The sequence below is a fragment of the Argopecten irradians genome, chromosome 4, assembly GCF_041381155.1.
Source record: "Argopecten irradians isolate NY chromosome 4, Ai_NY, whole genome shotgun sequence".
NCBI lineage: Eukaryota > Metazoa > Mollusca > Bivalvia > Pectinida > Pectinidae > Argopecten > Argopecten irradians.
Window position 1 is genome coordinate 35,100,701 of NC_091137.1, and position 18,332 is coordinate 35,119,032.

General features: G+C 35.5%; 1 protein-coding gene across 2 annotated transcripts; it reads right to left on the bottom strand.

The window, feature by feature from the left end:
* Positions 1–201: 201 nt before the first annotated feature.
* On the bottom strand, positions 202–17,106 carry LOC138321450 (uncharacterized). Of its 2 annotated transcripts, none has more exons than XM_069265155.1 (9): positions 16,752–17,106; positions 16,341–16,417; positions 6,967–9,935; positions 6,642–6,810; positions 6,169–6,302; positions 5,647–5,821; positions 5,114–5,159; positions 4,567–4,629; positions 202–4,014 (listed from the first exon to the last, which is right to left on the bottom strand). In XM_069265155.1, exons 3-9 carry the CDS (start codon positions 9,863–9,865, stop codon positions 2,989–2,991), a joined length of 4,512 nt encoding a protein of 1,503 aa, XP_069121256.1. In that variant the 5' UTR covers positions 9,866–9,935; positions 16,341–16,417; positions 16,752–17,106; the 3' UTR covers positions 202–2,988. The 2 variants fall into 2 exon arrangements, with proteins under 2 accessions (XP_069121256.1, XP_069121257.1); XM_069265156.1 differs by lacking the exon at positions 16,752–17,106 and adding an exon at positions 16,567–16,738.
* Positions 17,107–18,332: the final 1,226 nt, after the last annotated feature.

The following is an 18,332-nucleotide window of genomic DNA, read 5'->3' on the forward strand; positions in this document are numbered from 1 at the left end:
TAATGAATTATATTTCCAGTCTGCATTTAATTTGAGATTAGTGCAAATAAGTGCCTCAAAAAGGGGAGGGTGCTTATGAGGATGGGTTGCTTATTGGTTTGAATACAGTAAGCTCTCTCTCCATTCACCATTGGCCATTATCTGTTATCAGTCAATTTAAAAACAAAAAAATAGATCAAGAGGAAAACACACACTGGTTGATGAGTAACAGGTTTTATTTAAAACACTCTGAAAAAAGAACACATAATTTAACAATGCAAAATAACTTAATAAGCACTTGTATTACAAATAACAGTGTACATTTTATGTACCAATAATTTCATAGACACAAACAAAATCACTGCAACACCAAAATGATTACCCTGAAGTCTCCTAAGAAATATCACACAAGCTATAAACAAAACTTACTGTCAATTTACAAAATTACATGGTAGTATTGTTTATGTGATATTCAAGTTTTGCATATTACAGAGTTATCTTCCTTGCAGGAAGGTATTGATCATGACATCATTATGTTTGAGAGCAAAATTTGCTTCGTTTTCTCTCTGAAAAATATTATGTTAAGCTCTCATGCACATGACATCACAATCAGCACCTAGCCCCAAGTGCAATAACTCTGTAATATTCAAAAATAGAATAATAGAACTATAATATTACGATCATTATTTCAACAGTAAGCGATTTAATGCACTAAGCCATCATTGCACTTATATTTTTTCAAATTTTATTTCGTTGCAAAATTTGTATTCCGAGATTATTAGCTTAAGAAGAATACCATTTTTGTTAATGAACATTATAGTTTAAAAGAAAACAAAATTTAGTATTTTCTACTTCTTTTCTTTTACCCTTTTTGAAAGCGTCTAAATATTACAGTATAAAAATACTTGAGATCATCATGCGTTCAGCAGAGCAATATGAATTTCCGTTGTTCCAACATAAATAGCGTATAGTTTGCATATATCTTTATTATACATTACATGTATAGATAAAAAAATCACACACATATTGCTGATTTCTGCTTAATAATGATATTGGGACTACTAATGTACATCAACATTGACATTTTCAAGCGTCTCGTATACTATACAGTCTGACCTGTAATAGGGACAACCTCTGTATAAAGACCACCTGTTTAATAAGATCACTTTCTCATGGTTCTAAATTAACAATTTCAACACAATTTGACCTGTGTATTAAGACCACTTGACTATAAAAAAACTTTTTTTTTCTGGGTTTCCTTAGTGGTCGTAATAGCTACAGGTTTGACTGTATCTATAATACTATAATATTTGTCATTTCTATAGAAGGTATTTACAAGTTGTTTTACGTTTTTCTGAACTTGATAATCTGTCCACTCTGGATATTATTATTCTACAGTTTGTCATAGAGTAAAATTACAAATGAGATCATTATTTGCATGGTCATGGGAGACAACTCAAATGCACTGTTGCTGCATTGCCTACCATTGTAGACAGCAGAGAAAGCATCACTTTTTTTTCTATGAGTAAAGTCAATATTATCATGTATGTATGTATGAACACAATATTTTGCAGTAGATTCAGAAAATTAAAAACTGTGATAATTCATTTACTTGAATGATGATTTTGATAATAATAAATTGGCAAACATTCCATATAATTTGGTTGGCAGTATATACAGTCTTCTTGAAACAATCCACTGGTCAACATAAATATACAACAGGTAATAAACTATCTGTACATGTGTTATATACATCATGCATATTGGGTTGTAGCTATTGCATTGTTAAATCATATCGTGAAAGACTCAATATTGCTTGTAGATATAAACATAAATCATATACCATACACTTCATCCTCAGTATTCCAGGAGTTACTATCACTGCCATAGTATCCTTTTGATGTACATCAAAAAGCCAAACTTCCAGTTTTATTTTTTTGTCTTAAACAGTGCCTTCAGTTTTGCTACAATCTTATTGAAACAGTGATAGTAACCCATGGAGCATCGACGATGATACACCTGTATGAGTAGATAAACCAAAACTATATTAATTTACATGACCCTTCCAACTATAGAGGGGCATTTCCACTAGCCAATCAGACAATTTGATGCTTGGAATAAGCAGAGTATGCTATTCATATAGTCATTCGAAGTATTTTGAATAATATATTCTTCAAACTAAAATTGCTTGAACATATGACTACATTATGTAATATAAAAAGAAGACAAAATAGTTATGAAGCGATTAGGAACAAAACAATGTGATAATCAAAAGATTAAACATTATACAATTTTCTTTAGGCTCACATCTGTCCAAAATCCATTAATATTCAAAAGTCCTCACATCATAATTTAAACACAATGTGCATAAATATACCAAATATGGCACTGTTTAACATTTAATGCATAAACTTAATTGGATTGCATAAAATACCCATACACTTGAGTTTTATATTTCTGTTATAGTGGAAAAGCTCTCTGTAACTGGCTACCATGGAAACCGCTGCAGTACAAATGTATGCTTATTCCATCTACCCAACCAACCTTTTTACCTACAAGTACAACCCACACTTCCTGCCTCAGACCACTATCTCCCATCCAAATCACTGCCGGTGATCACCAGCCTCACATTTATTTATAAATTTCAGTAAGCATCATCCACAGTAGTTGCTTGTATAACCTTGTATCTGTTGCATAAATTATCTTCTACGTGTGTCAACAAAGCACGCAAGCAATAATTTGATAGCAAAGTGACGAATTTCCTTAATCTGTACTGCATGCTAATCTTTTCTAAACTTCTGACAAAAAGTCAAAACTACACTACCAGAACACACATATTTTTACAATAATTTGTTTGCATTTTTATCTAAATGGAAGTTTCACGTTTTAGCCCGTTGCTAACTAGAAACGGACTAGTTACACATGTGAATCATACATGAGATCCCAAAATGTGCCATACCGAAAAATAGTTGTGACTCTCGTGTACTCAAGGAATTCTGTAAAAAAGTTTTAAACCTGCTCAGCATCACCTCTTGTCTTCTGCCGAGAACTCCTTTCATCCGTTGTGTCAAATGAAGAACTTCCTTCTGTCGTAGCACCAAAATCCCCATCAGTGCTTTGCAAATTTGTTTTTGTTTCATCTTGCTCTCCTGAAGATTGTTCTTTGATATTTTCTTTGTCTTTTTCATTTTCTTGATCATGACTTGATTTTTCATGAACTTGTGATTTTGGCACTAAGTTATCTCCCTTACACTGTAGCTGTTCTGTGTTATCATGAACACAACTGTTATCACTAAGTTTGAACTGTGGAGATGTACTCACATTCTTTGTGTGGTTTGTTTTCTCAAGTTTTTTCCCAACACTTCTGTGTTTTAACTTCTGTGACTTTTCGTGTTTCTGAGATTTATTTTCAGCAAGACTAGATTTAGATGCATTGCTGTCCTCATCGTCTCCATCGGCAGCGTCATTTTCCTCTTCATCCTCTATTGGTTCTTCGCCGTCGTCGCTTGCCGACCGTTGCCATGCTCGTAAACGATAGAGTAGGGCCGGATCAAAATGACAAGGTTGAAGAGAGGAGGGAGGAAGAGGTTGAAGCAAAGAACGTATAAGGCCATCTCTAAGCTCGCCACCAAAACCTCTAGATCCGTGGAGATTATCTAGGCCAGGAGGCACGTGCCATGGACTAGACTGCTCACCTAGTTTTAGAAAGGAATCCTGCTTTGTTCCTGGTGATGAACGTGCATTTTTGTCACCAAGGCTTAGGTCCAACCCGCTGCGTTCATCTTGTTTTCGATAGCGAAGAAATGGGGAAAACTGTCCAAATTTGTCTATGGATGGCCATTCCCCTTCGTCCCCAGATGTCTTGTCTTTATCAAAGTCTTTGTTTCCCAGACTAGGGCCCCATCCTCTGGTGATAGTCGCCGAGCTTCGTTCAGAGCGTGACCCATGACCTTCTGAAGTTCCCTCCTGGGGATATAGCTCCTCATGGCTCGACCTCAATGCTTCAAGCCATGTCAAACTACTTTGTTGGTCCATCTACAATATATTAAAAAGGGAAACACACTTATGGACGTACGTTAACTATTACATGTACATACTAATAATTAATTTTTATTTGTATTCATACGAAATCCAACTCTCTGATTGGCAGATTCCTTTTCTTCATACACTATGAAGAAAATTTCCGAGAATGCACGAAAACCCGACGTTATCATGACGTCACAATAGAGACGTCGACGTTGCGTATTGATGTAGAAAAATTAACTCATTGGAAAATCAATCTAATAGTACGTTCAAACGTTTCTTGTATTATCACGTAGCCTGAAAAATTAGTTATAATCATTGATATTACTATTTTTTAATTTCATCAGGTTATGAAATAAATTTTCAAAATTTTTCCATACCCCGATGAAGTTAAAAATAGTGACATCAATGCTTAATTTTGATCGCAAATTGAAGACCATATATTAAGAACATTCAACAGTAACTTTGCAACTTTGCAGTTTACGAATGGTAAGTTAAGGGAATATCAAAAACATGTTTTGTGATTTTAAGATTTCTCTCACGAACGTAATTTGTTCAACTTACCTGCTGTGCTTGATCAAAGAAGGGGAATTTGCGAGGCCGTCCCCTCTTGTTCGGTAAAAATGCCTGAAAACCAATAAATTGTAGATTTAAAATATCTAAATCTATACAGAAACCAACAATGTCATATCGTCATTCATATACAACGTGTATTGTCTATATGATTCATGAGATAAAGTTGAGGATTTACGAACGTTTATTAACCCCTCAAAAATAAAAAATCTAATCAAACACAAAATAAAAAATAAATAAAGCCCCATCTAACCCCCCCTCCAAATTAAATCTGATTAAAACACAGATCCTTATAACCACTCCGTCCATCGTAGTGATAATAAGGATATGTATTTTAATCAGATTGCCCCCAAATTTGACATACAATAAATACTTAAAAATACATAAAGCTTAGTGCAATTATGAATTCGCGCACATATAGAAAATAACATATAGAAAATACATTTAGTGCATTCTTTTAGTGCTATAGGTCTGGCGCGGAAAGCGATAAAATAGGTACGTTTACAGTAAATAGACATTCTTAAGCGATATGACCTACCTGTTTGTGTATATCTTGTCTGAAGTCTACACCAAAAAATACTGTAGTAAACAAGTTAAGGTAATTATAAATATAATACATTTCTAAATACTTTCTTCAGGGCGGCTTATGTAAGGATCGTTACACAACGAGTGAATGTTTTTTTTGGGAAGTTTCGATGATCATTTAGATGTGTTCACTGCTGTAGTCGTCATGCTACATAAGAAAGTGACGAGCAAATATCCTTACATAAAGCGAAGATAGAGATGAATTAAAAAAACACATTTGAAATAAATGACAAAAATATCTTTGCTTATAATCTGTCGACGGTCATATATTAACCTCTATTCAAATCCGTAAAGGATCACTGTTTAAACATTTTCTAAACGCTTAAATATGTCTTTGGCAAACCAAAACAGTTTCCTTAAGATTCAGAATATCTGTACCAACAAAGCTATAACTCGTAACAAATGAATGTTTTCAAAGAACGCATATGCATTCTAATAGCAACCATGTGCTAAATAAATAGTCGTTGGTCGTTGACAAAAGGATATGTTTTGTATTTCCCCTTTCGCTTCATTTCCACGTTCGGAAACAGAACACGGATGGCTCGGTTACATTGAACGCCCCAATGCTGGACATCGGGCTCCTCAATACGCCCCTTTAACAGTTCCAGTATCTCGTCCCGTGAGACCCCCGAGTCCAAATCCCCAGTCCACTGTACCAACGCTGAAACAACAAATATTTTGTGTGATACAGCTGTTCATGGTTTCAAGTATAATGAACCTAGTAAAGATATACATCAAACTTAACTTTATACAGCTACAAAATGCTGTCGTAGTAATGATTTTAGATACAATAATTGAAGTAAAAACAGAAGAAGAAAAATTTGGCTATACTCGAAGCGAAGATAGGATCAATAGAAGTCTATTTGCAAATGGCTAAAGATATTGATTATTTGATAATCTTATAATTTCTTGTTCTTGTAACGAGAGTGAAACCCCAGAACAAAATATCCCTGAACGACTTTTGTTCGTAAAAAAGTATTTAATGTATGGAGTTACATATATACGTACAGTGAAGGTGTCCGAGGATTTTCTCCATGTCCTGTGACATATCTCGCAGTGGTTGGTATGTTACCCCCTCACCATCACTCACCTCCTCCTGCTCTTGCACATGCTCATTCAGCGCCACGCCAAAGAAGAAAGTCGTTTCTCAAGGTCAAGGTAAATTTTTTTCATAAAACTGCTACGTTTAGGCAATGAAAAGGATTGAAGGAATAGTAAAGAAGCAGCCCATAACATGATATAGTGACATGTTACAACAATGGCATTTAAGTTCCAATTCAAGTCTACAATATGCATATTGTGTTAGTAAAATGCTTTTATATAGGATAATACTTAGCCGGTCAACGGATCATTTGTTAAAATGCCTTGCTAAACTATAAGCCAAAATGATAACATTAATGTCATTTTGGTTATTAAACAATTCGCAAATTTTAATTTCATTTCTATTAATGACCCTAAAGTTCTAATAGATAAAAGGATATTTCTTGTATTTGCCCTTGCGCTGTGCAAGACTATGAGGAAACTGTTCTCGAACTGCTTTGTTGCAGGCTGGTCCCCACTGTGTGGCCTCTGGTAGATTCAGGATGATGCTGATCTTCTGGAGGAGCAAGTCACGTGATACATTGCCCCGCGGGAACACGCATATCAAATCTGAATGAAAAGTTAACACTCATTCAATTATGCCGTGCATGATATGGCTCATGAGAAAGAGGAGATTGAAACACTTTCATAATTATTTTATATAATGAATGGCAAATGTACGTTGTATTGTAAGAAAATGTCTAAATATTCTAATTCAGTACCAACCTGGTAATATTTCTTTTATCTTCCACATTTTCCAGGACTCTCCCCGTCCGTCCGAAGCTGCATCTCCAGTCTCGAGGTCTGTAGCCTGTCCATGCTCAGTGTCAAAGTGCAATCGGTATTCGGACATGTCTGCACAACCGAAATCACACAAGGAGCAGTTGTACATGTACGGTGTTTCTCGGGGACAATAGCCAGATCCCTTCGCAGACGAACTTTGTTCTCCATTTCTATTAGATGTCTGTGGTGGGATCGGCCAGTCTGCAGCAGAGGGATACTTGATTGGCCGATCTAGACCCCTAAATCCGAGCTGTGATTCAAAGTAATGACGTATCATCGAAGCTGTCTTTTCCATCTCTTCTTCCTGTAATCCCGAGCTAGTAAGTTTTACAGGCGGTGTGTGGTTTGGATACATATTTACTACCGGGGGGGGAGTAGGGCGTGAAGCTGATGCAGTTGGGATTGGAGACCTAGAATGAGCTATAGACTGTTCTCCCATTTGGGGACTCCATGATTCATCCTCGCCTTCCCAACCTCCTGAGGGGTAAAGCCTATCCTTTACTGACAAGGACTGATCCTTCTCCTGCCTTGAGCTTCTCTGGAATTGACCTCTATCCTCGGGACTCCTTGTTTTCCCAAGCAATCGTCTCTTACCACCACTGCCTGATCTGTGCTGCCTGTGAGGACTTCCTGTAGATATGTCGCTATCACAATCGTCATACTCGTCGGAGCCCCAGCCTTCTTCACAGTCCGCCTGGTTCCTCAGCACTACTGGAGCAGCTCGTTTTCTCTTGTTCTGCTTCACCTTCACCATTTCCTCTTTTTCATACTGATTTGCTTTGTTATCCTTATTCTCGGTCCTTCCTTCTTTGTCATTTCTTCTATGTTCTTTTTCAACTTCCATGTTCTTTTCAAGTTTCTCATCTACATTAGCATCTTTTGTTTTGTCCATAAATTTCATTTCAGTTTTCATATTTTCTTCGTGCGATCTAGAATTGGAGGCCTTGTCTTTGAAACCTCCATATTCCTTGTCCGTTTTTGAAAGTGAATTTCCCATATGAAATCCTGACGTTTCTGTAAGAAAAGACATGTGTCCCCTTGGGGTCCATCCAACTGGTTCTTTATAGTCTGTGGATTTCTTTTCAGATTTCTGACCTTTACTGTCTAATGATAAAGGTGTTGCTGACTCATCAGGATCAGTTTGGTCTGCAGCCTTGACTTTATTTATATGATGAGAACCAGAACAGTGAGTTTGGAACTGCATTTTCACCTGTGATTTCCAATTACACAACTGGCAGAAATACACGATGTTTCCCCCTTCTCTTACTAGTTTGGTGAACTGACCGAACTCCGCTGTATAACAGGGCGTCATTATGATGGGATTTGTATTTGGACTAAGACGCTGGCATCCGTCCTTTTCCTGTTTGTTTGAGGCAATAATCTGATCCGTTAGCTTCTGTAGATGTGATATGTTTTGTGTAGGAGCAAGGTGCACACTGCGTTCGACTCCGTGAGTGATCACTAATTTTGGTGGATGGGATGTTGTTTCTTGATCCTCTGCTACAGTTATATCCTCAACTAGTTTCTGACTACCCGATTCTAAATCATCTGAGTCTGACCTCAGAAAACTTGGTGACCTCTTTTGACCTTTGAAATTATCTCTAGCTCTAAATCCCGGTTGTGCTCGATTAAGGATTTTGGGACATTTTTTATTTATTTTATCCTGTTGTTTGTCGTCATATACGTTTTTGTGTTCCGAAGATATATGGGTGCGAAGATCCTCGACGGTGCCAAACCGCAAACAGCATCGACCGCACTCTTTGAGCTGATCATTGTTGGGTAAATGTTCTTCACTGACGTGTGACAGAAAACTATCACGTGATGTCAGTATAGAGGGCAAAGTCGTACATAACTTACACTTGTACAACACTTCGGCATACTGCATTAAGTTCTCCATTGAGTTGTGTAAAACATTTGATACTTTGCACAATTTATTCATAGGCTCATACGTGTCGTCACTGGTATAAAGACTTGTCCGGGGACTTTTGTTATCAGAATCACGCCCGGGAGAATGTGATGTGAAGTTTTCCTTATTTTCGATATTTGAATCTGATGAATCCACAGAACGCTTTCTTGATTTTCGAGAACAGATGTCTGTAGAGCTAGGATTTCTATGACGAGTGATTTTATCTGGCTCACAACCTAGACTCGCGGATGTATATAAAACATTGTCATTTATGCTTTTGTAATTCCATAATGAACTAACACTTGCAGAGTTTAGTGAAAAATCTTTATGACATTGATCTCTGCTCCGAGGTCTTGCACTTAAATGTTGTGTATCTCTTAAGTTATGATTTTTGGAAACGATTTTGTTCTGGCACGATTTATTCGCTCTTGTCTCCGTGTTTTTTAATTCCATTTTGCTTTGACGTAAACTGTCCGTCTCTTTCGCATTTGAAACCCGTTTGCTTTCACACGATCTGTCTCCTGTCTTTGTGTCTGTATCTATTACACTTGTTCCATTTTGACTCGATGTTTCTGTCTCTCCGTTTTCTTGTTGATTTCCTAAGTCGATCTTGCCACTGACACTGTCATTCAAAAGCCTATCACAAGATGAAGTTTCATTACAAAGCGACTGTTTTCCACAATAGTCGAGACAGCCTTCCGAACCACTCAGTAAGTTCCGTTTAACGGAAAGATAGTTATACTTTTCTTGTTCCCACGGACTGAATACGTGCTTAATGTCATTATTACTTTCAAATTTGTGAAGACCATCATTACCTTGACGTCCATGTCTATTTTCCTCCGTCACATCACGATTATCAGTGGATGTAGTACCGTACTGGTCCAAACACCACGGTGTGAAGATCTTCTGGCTTCCATTATCCCTGTCGGCTTTCATATTGCTAATTTTCCTATTTTCTCGTTGATATCTTTACAAGGTAATGCCATGGATTTCCGCTGACCCCATACTGTAATATATAAAAATAGATGAAGAGTTCAACAAGGTCATCATACACGTTAAAGTATTTTGAAATGTGAAAATGTACACTCGCCACCAATGATCAAAATTATCAAAATAGTATTTTGAAATTATATATTTTTGTCTGATTCTAGACTTAAACAAGGGGAGTTAATTTAGTGTTAGAATTTTGCTGAGAAAATCTTGTTAACGATTTAAGATCTAATGACCAGACTTCTGAAATAGTAAGAGATGAAAATTCATTAAGCCTTTCGAAATATGGAGAAAATGAAATGAACACAATTCAAATTGCTATTAACTATTGTAAAATGAACGCTTAGAAAAACTAGCTTTCATGAATTGGTTTCTGAAGTACAATGGATTACTTCAAAATAATACACGCGTTGTAGTTATAAAAATGTAATTGATTTTACAAGACAATGTGTACCGGTAATGTAGAGAATATTCAATGCCATGCAATCTTCAAAATCATTATAGATAAGTTCAAAAGTTGTATATTGACTAGAAGATAAAGTTTGAATGTCTTATACGGGTTTTACATGTCTTTACTAACAGTAATTTTCTAATAAAGTAGTCAAACACACGACTTCAATAGAACCGGACCCAGACTGGCACTGGTAGACAGAAGCTTCCTAGATAATGGTGAGATACTGTCTAGGTTATGGGGATGAGTCCTTCGGGCTAATTATCAGCTAGTCTCTATTTACGTACATACATATATCTAATTATCTACTCTTTACAAATAATAAACAGTCTTATAATAAAACATTTCTTTGTTTAGTATTATTGGTAACTGTACGACTTTCACCCATGAAAGTATGTTAGTTACATAGAATTAGTCTTATGTAAACTTGTGTACTACTTCCAACCTTAAATGGCCTCATGAGCGGCACTATATACCATCTCCAAATCTAAATGAATTAACGATTTATATTTTATTTTTAATCGTCTGGTAAAGTATTTGATATACATGTATACTTCTTATCCTATTGGTATAACCCTGTTAAAGTTACAATAATCATATACATGGTAAAATGTAACCAAATACAATACATTGCAAAAGACAGCATTATTTCAACAGTTTAACATTTATTGAATTCTCAATTTTATTTTCAATATATGTATTAATTTCAAGAATGTAAAATGAAAATCAGGTATATCATCCAGAGTTGACCGATGTTTGATTTCGTATCAACACTTGTCTTATGATATAATACAATCAATGTTGACTCCTAGAAGGAAGGATGATTACCTAGGATTTTGGTCGTACCGTATCTCATTTAAAGTGAATAGTCGGGCAAAGAAAACCAGCCTAAATGCGTTCATTGGTCTTCCAAAAGTTCTCACATATTAATACGACGGTCAAGTTCTGCTTACGTTTCCCAGTTCTGACCATTGAAATAAAGAAAAGTTGAAAGCATTGAAAGCGAGGCTGCGTGGAAATGTAACCACGGACATACATTATGTAGTCAGCCGGGAGGACGTTTAAGGATTCCTATATTTAAAATTATTTTCTACGTACGCAGACAGATTTTGACGAGAAAGTTTATTTTTCTGTTCCATAAGAAATTATACTGGATACATTCACACCATTTTTACCGACTTTAGCCATACTTGCCCGACTGTTCACTTTAAAGGTACTCTACTATATTGCAAGTGTTTATACTAGTAAACGATATGTACAATTCTGTATCTGCCTGTCGAGTGTCTGTTTCTATAGGGCGAACGTAGATAGTGTAAATCCATGAAAATAAAATAATGAAATGATTAATGTCTGTCGGGTTATGTAAAAGGACGTCACGGAAACTTAAGGTATGTCAAGCTCATTTGTTCAATGTCAAATCCGTTCATCTCACCATAACAAAATTAACCAAATAATTAATAAAACAACATATTATATAATAATCATTTACTGATTTCATTTATGTAGGCCATTACTAGAAATTGTTTAATGAATTATGTAACATGTTTTACTGATGGTAAATACAATTAACATATGTGACACAATGTAAATAAGTTTATATATTACAAATCATCAGGTCAATTTTAAGTCTGGATGAAACTTAAAAACGTTCAATTTGTCAATTTCAAAACTTAATGACATATTACAACGTTCATTTTGTTAATGGATGACGCAGCACGTACAGACATATATTTCATTATAACCATGCCAATAAAAATGCAAGAAAATCGATTACATTGCCAAAGGATAGTGTCAACATTGGAAGCTATCCATAAAATCAAGGTAGATTACCTCATTGGATTTGCGTTAATTGCTATGGTGAAAAGTAACTATTCACTACTACTGATAGAAATGTGGCTATAAAATCATTGTAAAAATAATGTGATATAATCTAACGAAAATATATTATTTTCTCTTAATATGATTTGACATTACTGATTATGATTTTTGATTGTAAATTAAGATTGTGATGAAAATCCTGACTACTGTTACATTATCTAGACAGCAAAATGCGTTGGACGTAATTCGCGATAACTTAATAATGTTAATGGACAATGCCAATTGACATCAAGATTTTTTATTATCTATTTACAACACATTTAATTTTTTCAACTCGTATAAATAGCACTTAATGTTTAGTCGTGAAAAAAGTCTATTTAAGTAATATATGCTTTTAGAAATGTAAGTAAGTTTTAGACATATTTCACATATATTCTACGATTAAATATAATTTGATTGTTACAATTGTGTAACACATTATTCATTAAGCAGTAAAAGTTAATTTGCATATACTAGTATTGATCACATATCATTATCAACTCAAAATGAAAAGTACAAGATGAAAATAAAGCACTCAATACAGGAATAAGTTACCGTTTTTAGGACAAAAATGTGCAGTGTAACATCATATTAAGGATTAAATATCTTTTATAGAATTGCATACAAATATATATGTTATTTTGTTAAAATGTACAAACCCCTCTGACATGTTACAATCATACACACCAACCAGTTACTGTCTCGGGGGTATTTTCAGTAAGAATTCCAAGATTTGTTCTTTGTCCACAACCTCTCATAGATTTCAGAATTTTGAACATAGCCGACTTAATTTTGAAAAAAGACGATATATATCTTGGTGTGTTTGCTTTTAAAGTAGAACCCTTAAGCATAAATAAAAATTATCGGGTACAATGAATCAGTGAAGTAACTATATAAATGTGACTATCAGTGAAGTAACCATATAAATTTTGCTGGGCGGAAATCAACACTAATAGATTATCTGATATAATCAATCATGTTTCACGAGCAATACCACTGTAAATGATTTTGTGGGATGAAGTCAGGATGAGTGGATGTCTAAAAGGCAGTGGGAGTCTATACTGTCGCCATTTAAATCCATGTTATAGCTTCACAAGACTAATGGCGCCTCATGTCCGCTAGTCCATACGCAGAGGCACCAACCTTTTACCGTAACTTGTTTAACCGCAAAAAATCATTACTGTGGGGATTCCGAATGTCACTTTGTCTATCACTAACGATATAAATAAATTTTATAGCGACAGAAGTATATTTCATTGCCAGAGGAAGAATTCGGCGTCCTTGTGGTTCGATCTGTATTATCATCGGCCGATGTAAACAGTCATCAAAGTGAAAAGGAAAATAAGGAGTCTGATCTATCATTAGAACCATTGGCATGATCGCAAAATATAAACATTAATTTGTTTTCACCTATATAATCTAATAACTCTGTTATCTATTCAGGCATTGCTATCAAGAAAAAGTTTTCACATTTTTCAAGAACATAAGATGTAAAAATAGTGTTTTTTTCATTTTTCCCAGAACATTAGATGTAAAAAAAGTTTGTTCTTAAAAGCTTGTTGAATTTACTTGCCAAGACAGTGTTTTATCGGTGCAAATGCAAATCAAAGGCTAATTTTTCTGTCACATGCCAATTTCATGCAATGTTTTTACCCAATAGTAGGAAAGGCATTAATGAAAGTAACAAAATTAATAAAATAACATTCATTAATCATTATTAAAAGTATCGAGTCAAATGTTAAAACATGGTGACGATTAATATGTTAAAAAGTCTGTAGAAACATGGCGAACGATAAAAAAGATGTGTTAGGTTTCAAAATAAGTATCAAAAATCAAATTCAGCACCAAAGATGTCAAAATGCGAGTGTCTACTTTGTAGCTGCAATATTGTAGCTCAAAAGACTTTTAGACAGAAAATTGTGTCGTCTTTAGAGCTACAATTGGTGCCTATTACTGCTAATGGAGCAAAGTAATGATTATGCAAACTATTATAAAACGTTTATTTGCATTTCATCTTACTTGTTCGATATCGCTAACTTACTAGGCAATAAAACTGAACCTCGTAGGTTATCAAAAATCCACCGAGGCATTTTTTTTCACGTAATACATATGAAGGTCTTTCTGAAGGGGGTTATTACGGCAAGTCCAGAAATTGTGAATATGACGCAGTGTGAGCGGTACGATAGATATTAAAAATGGTAGTTATGTTTGTTTTGGACAAAAATAATATGTAAATGCATGTATACGCATCAGATAATTGGAAACCTACAACAAAGTATAGAAAACTGTGCCCGAGTGATTTTCGGAGGCAGTGCTCCACAACGACACATAGGGACCAATTCGTACCCGGCCGAAACGTATAGTAGGCCGGGTGCGTATATTCGTTCTATCTACTTTGCAACAGAGGATGCAAGTTCTATCAAAATTACACTTATCATTTACAACGATATCATTTGTCTATGGCAGATATGTACATAAAGGTCTCTCTATTGTCAAACTAGTGTTATGGCATTAATCCAACCATGTCTAATAACACCCCCATATTGGCATTGAAATCTATTCAGGCATGATGTGATTATATATATGTCCGTCAAATTTCAAAATTTTGCTTGTCTTTAATAGAAAAATATGTGCATGTGTGAATAATTGAAGCAGATAATAGTTGCAAAACAACATGTAAATGATGCAAATAGATGGTGTCTATGAAATATGTAAATTATCAAAATAGCACATATGGTTGTATTTTTATTAATCGTATTAAAAACTAGTATATGTCGATAGTGAATATAGTATGTATCTAACAAAATAAGTCAATCATCAAAGTAGCACCTGTTTGACATTGAGTATCAATTGTCAAACGTCAGTAAACTATAATAAAAAAAATATGCGTCAATGGTCATCATAGAATGTGTCAAGTATCAAAATGTCACCTGTCTATATCGTCAAATTGGTGTACTTTCAAAAAGATAAAACAACATGTTCATTGTGAAACACTGTGAAAAGTGTTTGGCAAATTTATACTAAATTGTGCAAAATATCACGAAAAACACTCTAAACTTCAGAAAGTATGACGTTTATCTCGGCATTTGGTTAAGTGATGTATCGTTGGTTACACTATTCAGTACATTCATGTACTTTTAAACGCTCATTGTAACGATACACACACCTGCCGACAGGTATGACACGAGCCACAACACCTTACAGTACCTGTATACCTGCCCTAACACAGGTAACCACAGGTAGACTGCTGTGGCGGGTCTATAATTAGACTGTTTAGGTTAGGTCGCCTATGTGAAAGACATCTTGCACACATCATGATTTTTTTTTTTATGCAATTTGCAGACAAATTGTATACACGTTTTGAATGAAATCCTTTTAAAATCAGCTTGCAAATGCAATATAGACGATTTTAGTACAAAATTAACGTAATTTATGTTATAACATGGAATTATTTATCAAGGATTTCCTCGCATTTATCTATGATAATGTTTATTTCTTTAATACTTAACTTTTTGATGTAATTTTGTGGGGGGGTTAATCTAATTAATTAATACCACCAAAATACTAATTATATTTTAAGATTGTTGTTTCAATTAATTTGACAAACAGAAAATGGAAAATTTTGAAGGGACACTTATAGATAATAGACAAGTTACATGGTAGGTTATCATTCGAAAATTACAACAGTATAACATATAGTAATGAATGAAAAGCATCATCATGAGGGATGATACCTCAGAAGTGCTTGATATTGCCGCATAGAATATCGTATTAGAAGGTTAGTGAAGTAGACAGCAGTATATATTTAGATTGAGTAAGTTTTAATTGATTTCACAAGGTCTTGTGACTAAACAACAACTACGCCACATTTGTTTACTTCTATTATCCTCTGGACATCTAACCCCCAACTAGATGTAAGGGGAAACCGAATCAGTCATATGAACGTACTTTCATTGACGATACTGAATAATTAGTCCCGTTTCTGATAGAAAACGTATCAGTTTATCATTTTCAATTTTCTATAAAATTAGTATTTCTATGGCATTTCAACAACCAGACACAATTTAATGCATTCGGCCATGAATACACTCCCGATAGTTGTGTATCACTTACCTTACAACTCTTTCGTAAAGGTGTCAATACTGTTTCATTGTTAGCTTGCGACGTAGAAGCACCATTTCGATGAAAATCTGTTGAAGAAGAAGAGGAAATTAAAATCCTGGCATTTTCGTCAATGACACTGAATTTGATAATATTAACATGAGATCTATCTGTTAGAATAGATATAATTCACCACTGTTTCAAGTCAACCAATGCAATTTTCTGTTAAACTACACACCCTGGTTCGCACGTGCCTACTGACACACAGTGGCGACGTGAAGATGAAGACAGGAAGAGAGAAGTCGTAGTCTGTCCTTTCTGTACACCAAATACCCAGGAAAATATAGAAAATTATAGTTGTTTGTGCACGAGCTCGAATCAATACAAACACGATACACAACCTCTTTCTCTAAAAACACTTACGCCTATCCCAGTGTCGCCTCGACTCTCGCGTTTGCCACATGAAAATTTTAATACAGACAAATAGATTTGAGACTAATAAACTGCCAACAACCAAGTTAGCCAATATTGTGAAGTGAGCATCAGGCAGACAGAGTCGACATCGAGTGTTTATCTGATCATAAGTAGTACAGAAAATCGAAGCACTGGGCCTTTCGTTCCGTGCCTGGCGCCTGCCTGCTTAAATTAATGGTAAGGCAATGCGACTGTGCGTCAGCCGGTGACTGTATGCCAGACAGAAAATTTGACCCGGCGCCCACCTCGACAGGCTCTCCCCGCTCGCGGTGTCAGTCTGTCGCGTCAGAACGTCTAGCGCGCGCCCCGAGACGTGCCCTACAGTTTGAAAGGAGATACTGGTGTATGTATATATTTTATATGGGGCCTCTGGATCTAGGCAGTCTGACTGACTGTCTACAGCAGTCCATTTGATGAATTCGGCGAACATAGTCAACAGTGCGAGGATCACTTGTAATTTTCCTTATAATTATGGTTAGATGCTAGTGTTATCCTTGGTTGAAATCACCACATACTGTCTCGTTCATAGTTATACATATATATAGGGGGTGCATTTATTTGTTTATTACTAAACCACGTTATAAGTGAGCGTGTGTGTGTACATAGATGCTATCTCCGAATGCGAGAGTTATACAAAACTAATTAGTCAAAAGCTATATATTGTGTAATAACTTGTTTAAGTATTGTGTATTCCTGAGTCAGATTACCGAATGAAACTATTCCGCGAGTTTGACTACAACCTTCTCATGCACGTAATGTACGTGTGCACTTTGTAGCTAGCATTGGAGACAGAAACAGCGGGGAAATGATTGCTCCCAAGCTAGCGAGACAGACGATGTCGCCAAGGCGTTCGCTTTGAGACAGATTAAGCCGCATCAGTGGCGCGTCATCCAGTTAGCCGACAAAGAAAGACGTTTTTGTTTTTAATGTCATACATAAATAAAGAGGTTGGGTTTAACAGAAGGTCTGTATACAGCGTGACGCTACCGAGAACACTGCCTTCATATCAATGCAATAACGCCAATCTTTGTTTTTACTCAGACAGTGCAAGTTCACAGTCTCGGATCAACCGACAGATTGTTACCACGCGGTAAAGTTCACAAAGATCAGTCGTGATGCCTAACGAATGCTGGTGGGTTACTAAACCGCCATGTTTGAAAATTGGTACCAGCGCTTTTGTTTTAAATGTTTCGATGAAAATAACAAATACATTTTACGATGTCGTCCTGAACGGTATAAACTCAGAAAAAAACCCAACAAAAAAAAAAAAAAAAAAAAATCCCAATTATGGTTACTGCCATTGATAATAAAGATTAATGTTGAATAATGGAACTTCTCGCAAAAACCTTTCATAATATAGTGTTGTTAGACTGAAATGACAAACATGATGAAATGTCACGCCTCACTGACCAGGTCTCGTGCAGATTATCGAATTGCTGTTTGAATATATTTGTTTTAAGATGTTAGCTGTTTTGACCCTGTCACTTTAAATTTTGTATTGTCATGCATTTCATCAACATTGGTAGCGTT

Coding starts and splice junctions, on each gene's coding strand:
- LOC138321450 (XM_069265155.1), bottom strand. CDS start 9,865: ATGAAAGCCGACAGGGATAATGGAAGCCAGAAGATCTTCACACCGTGG. Junction 6,811..6,966: donor GATAAAAGAAATATTACCAG/GTTGGTACTGAA, acceptor CTTTTCATTCAG/ATTTGATATGCGTGTTCCCG. Junction 6,303..6,641: donor CGCAAGGGCAAATACAAGAA/ATATCCTTTTAT, acceptor ACCTTGAGAAAC/GACTTTCTTCTTTGGCGTGG.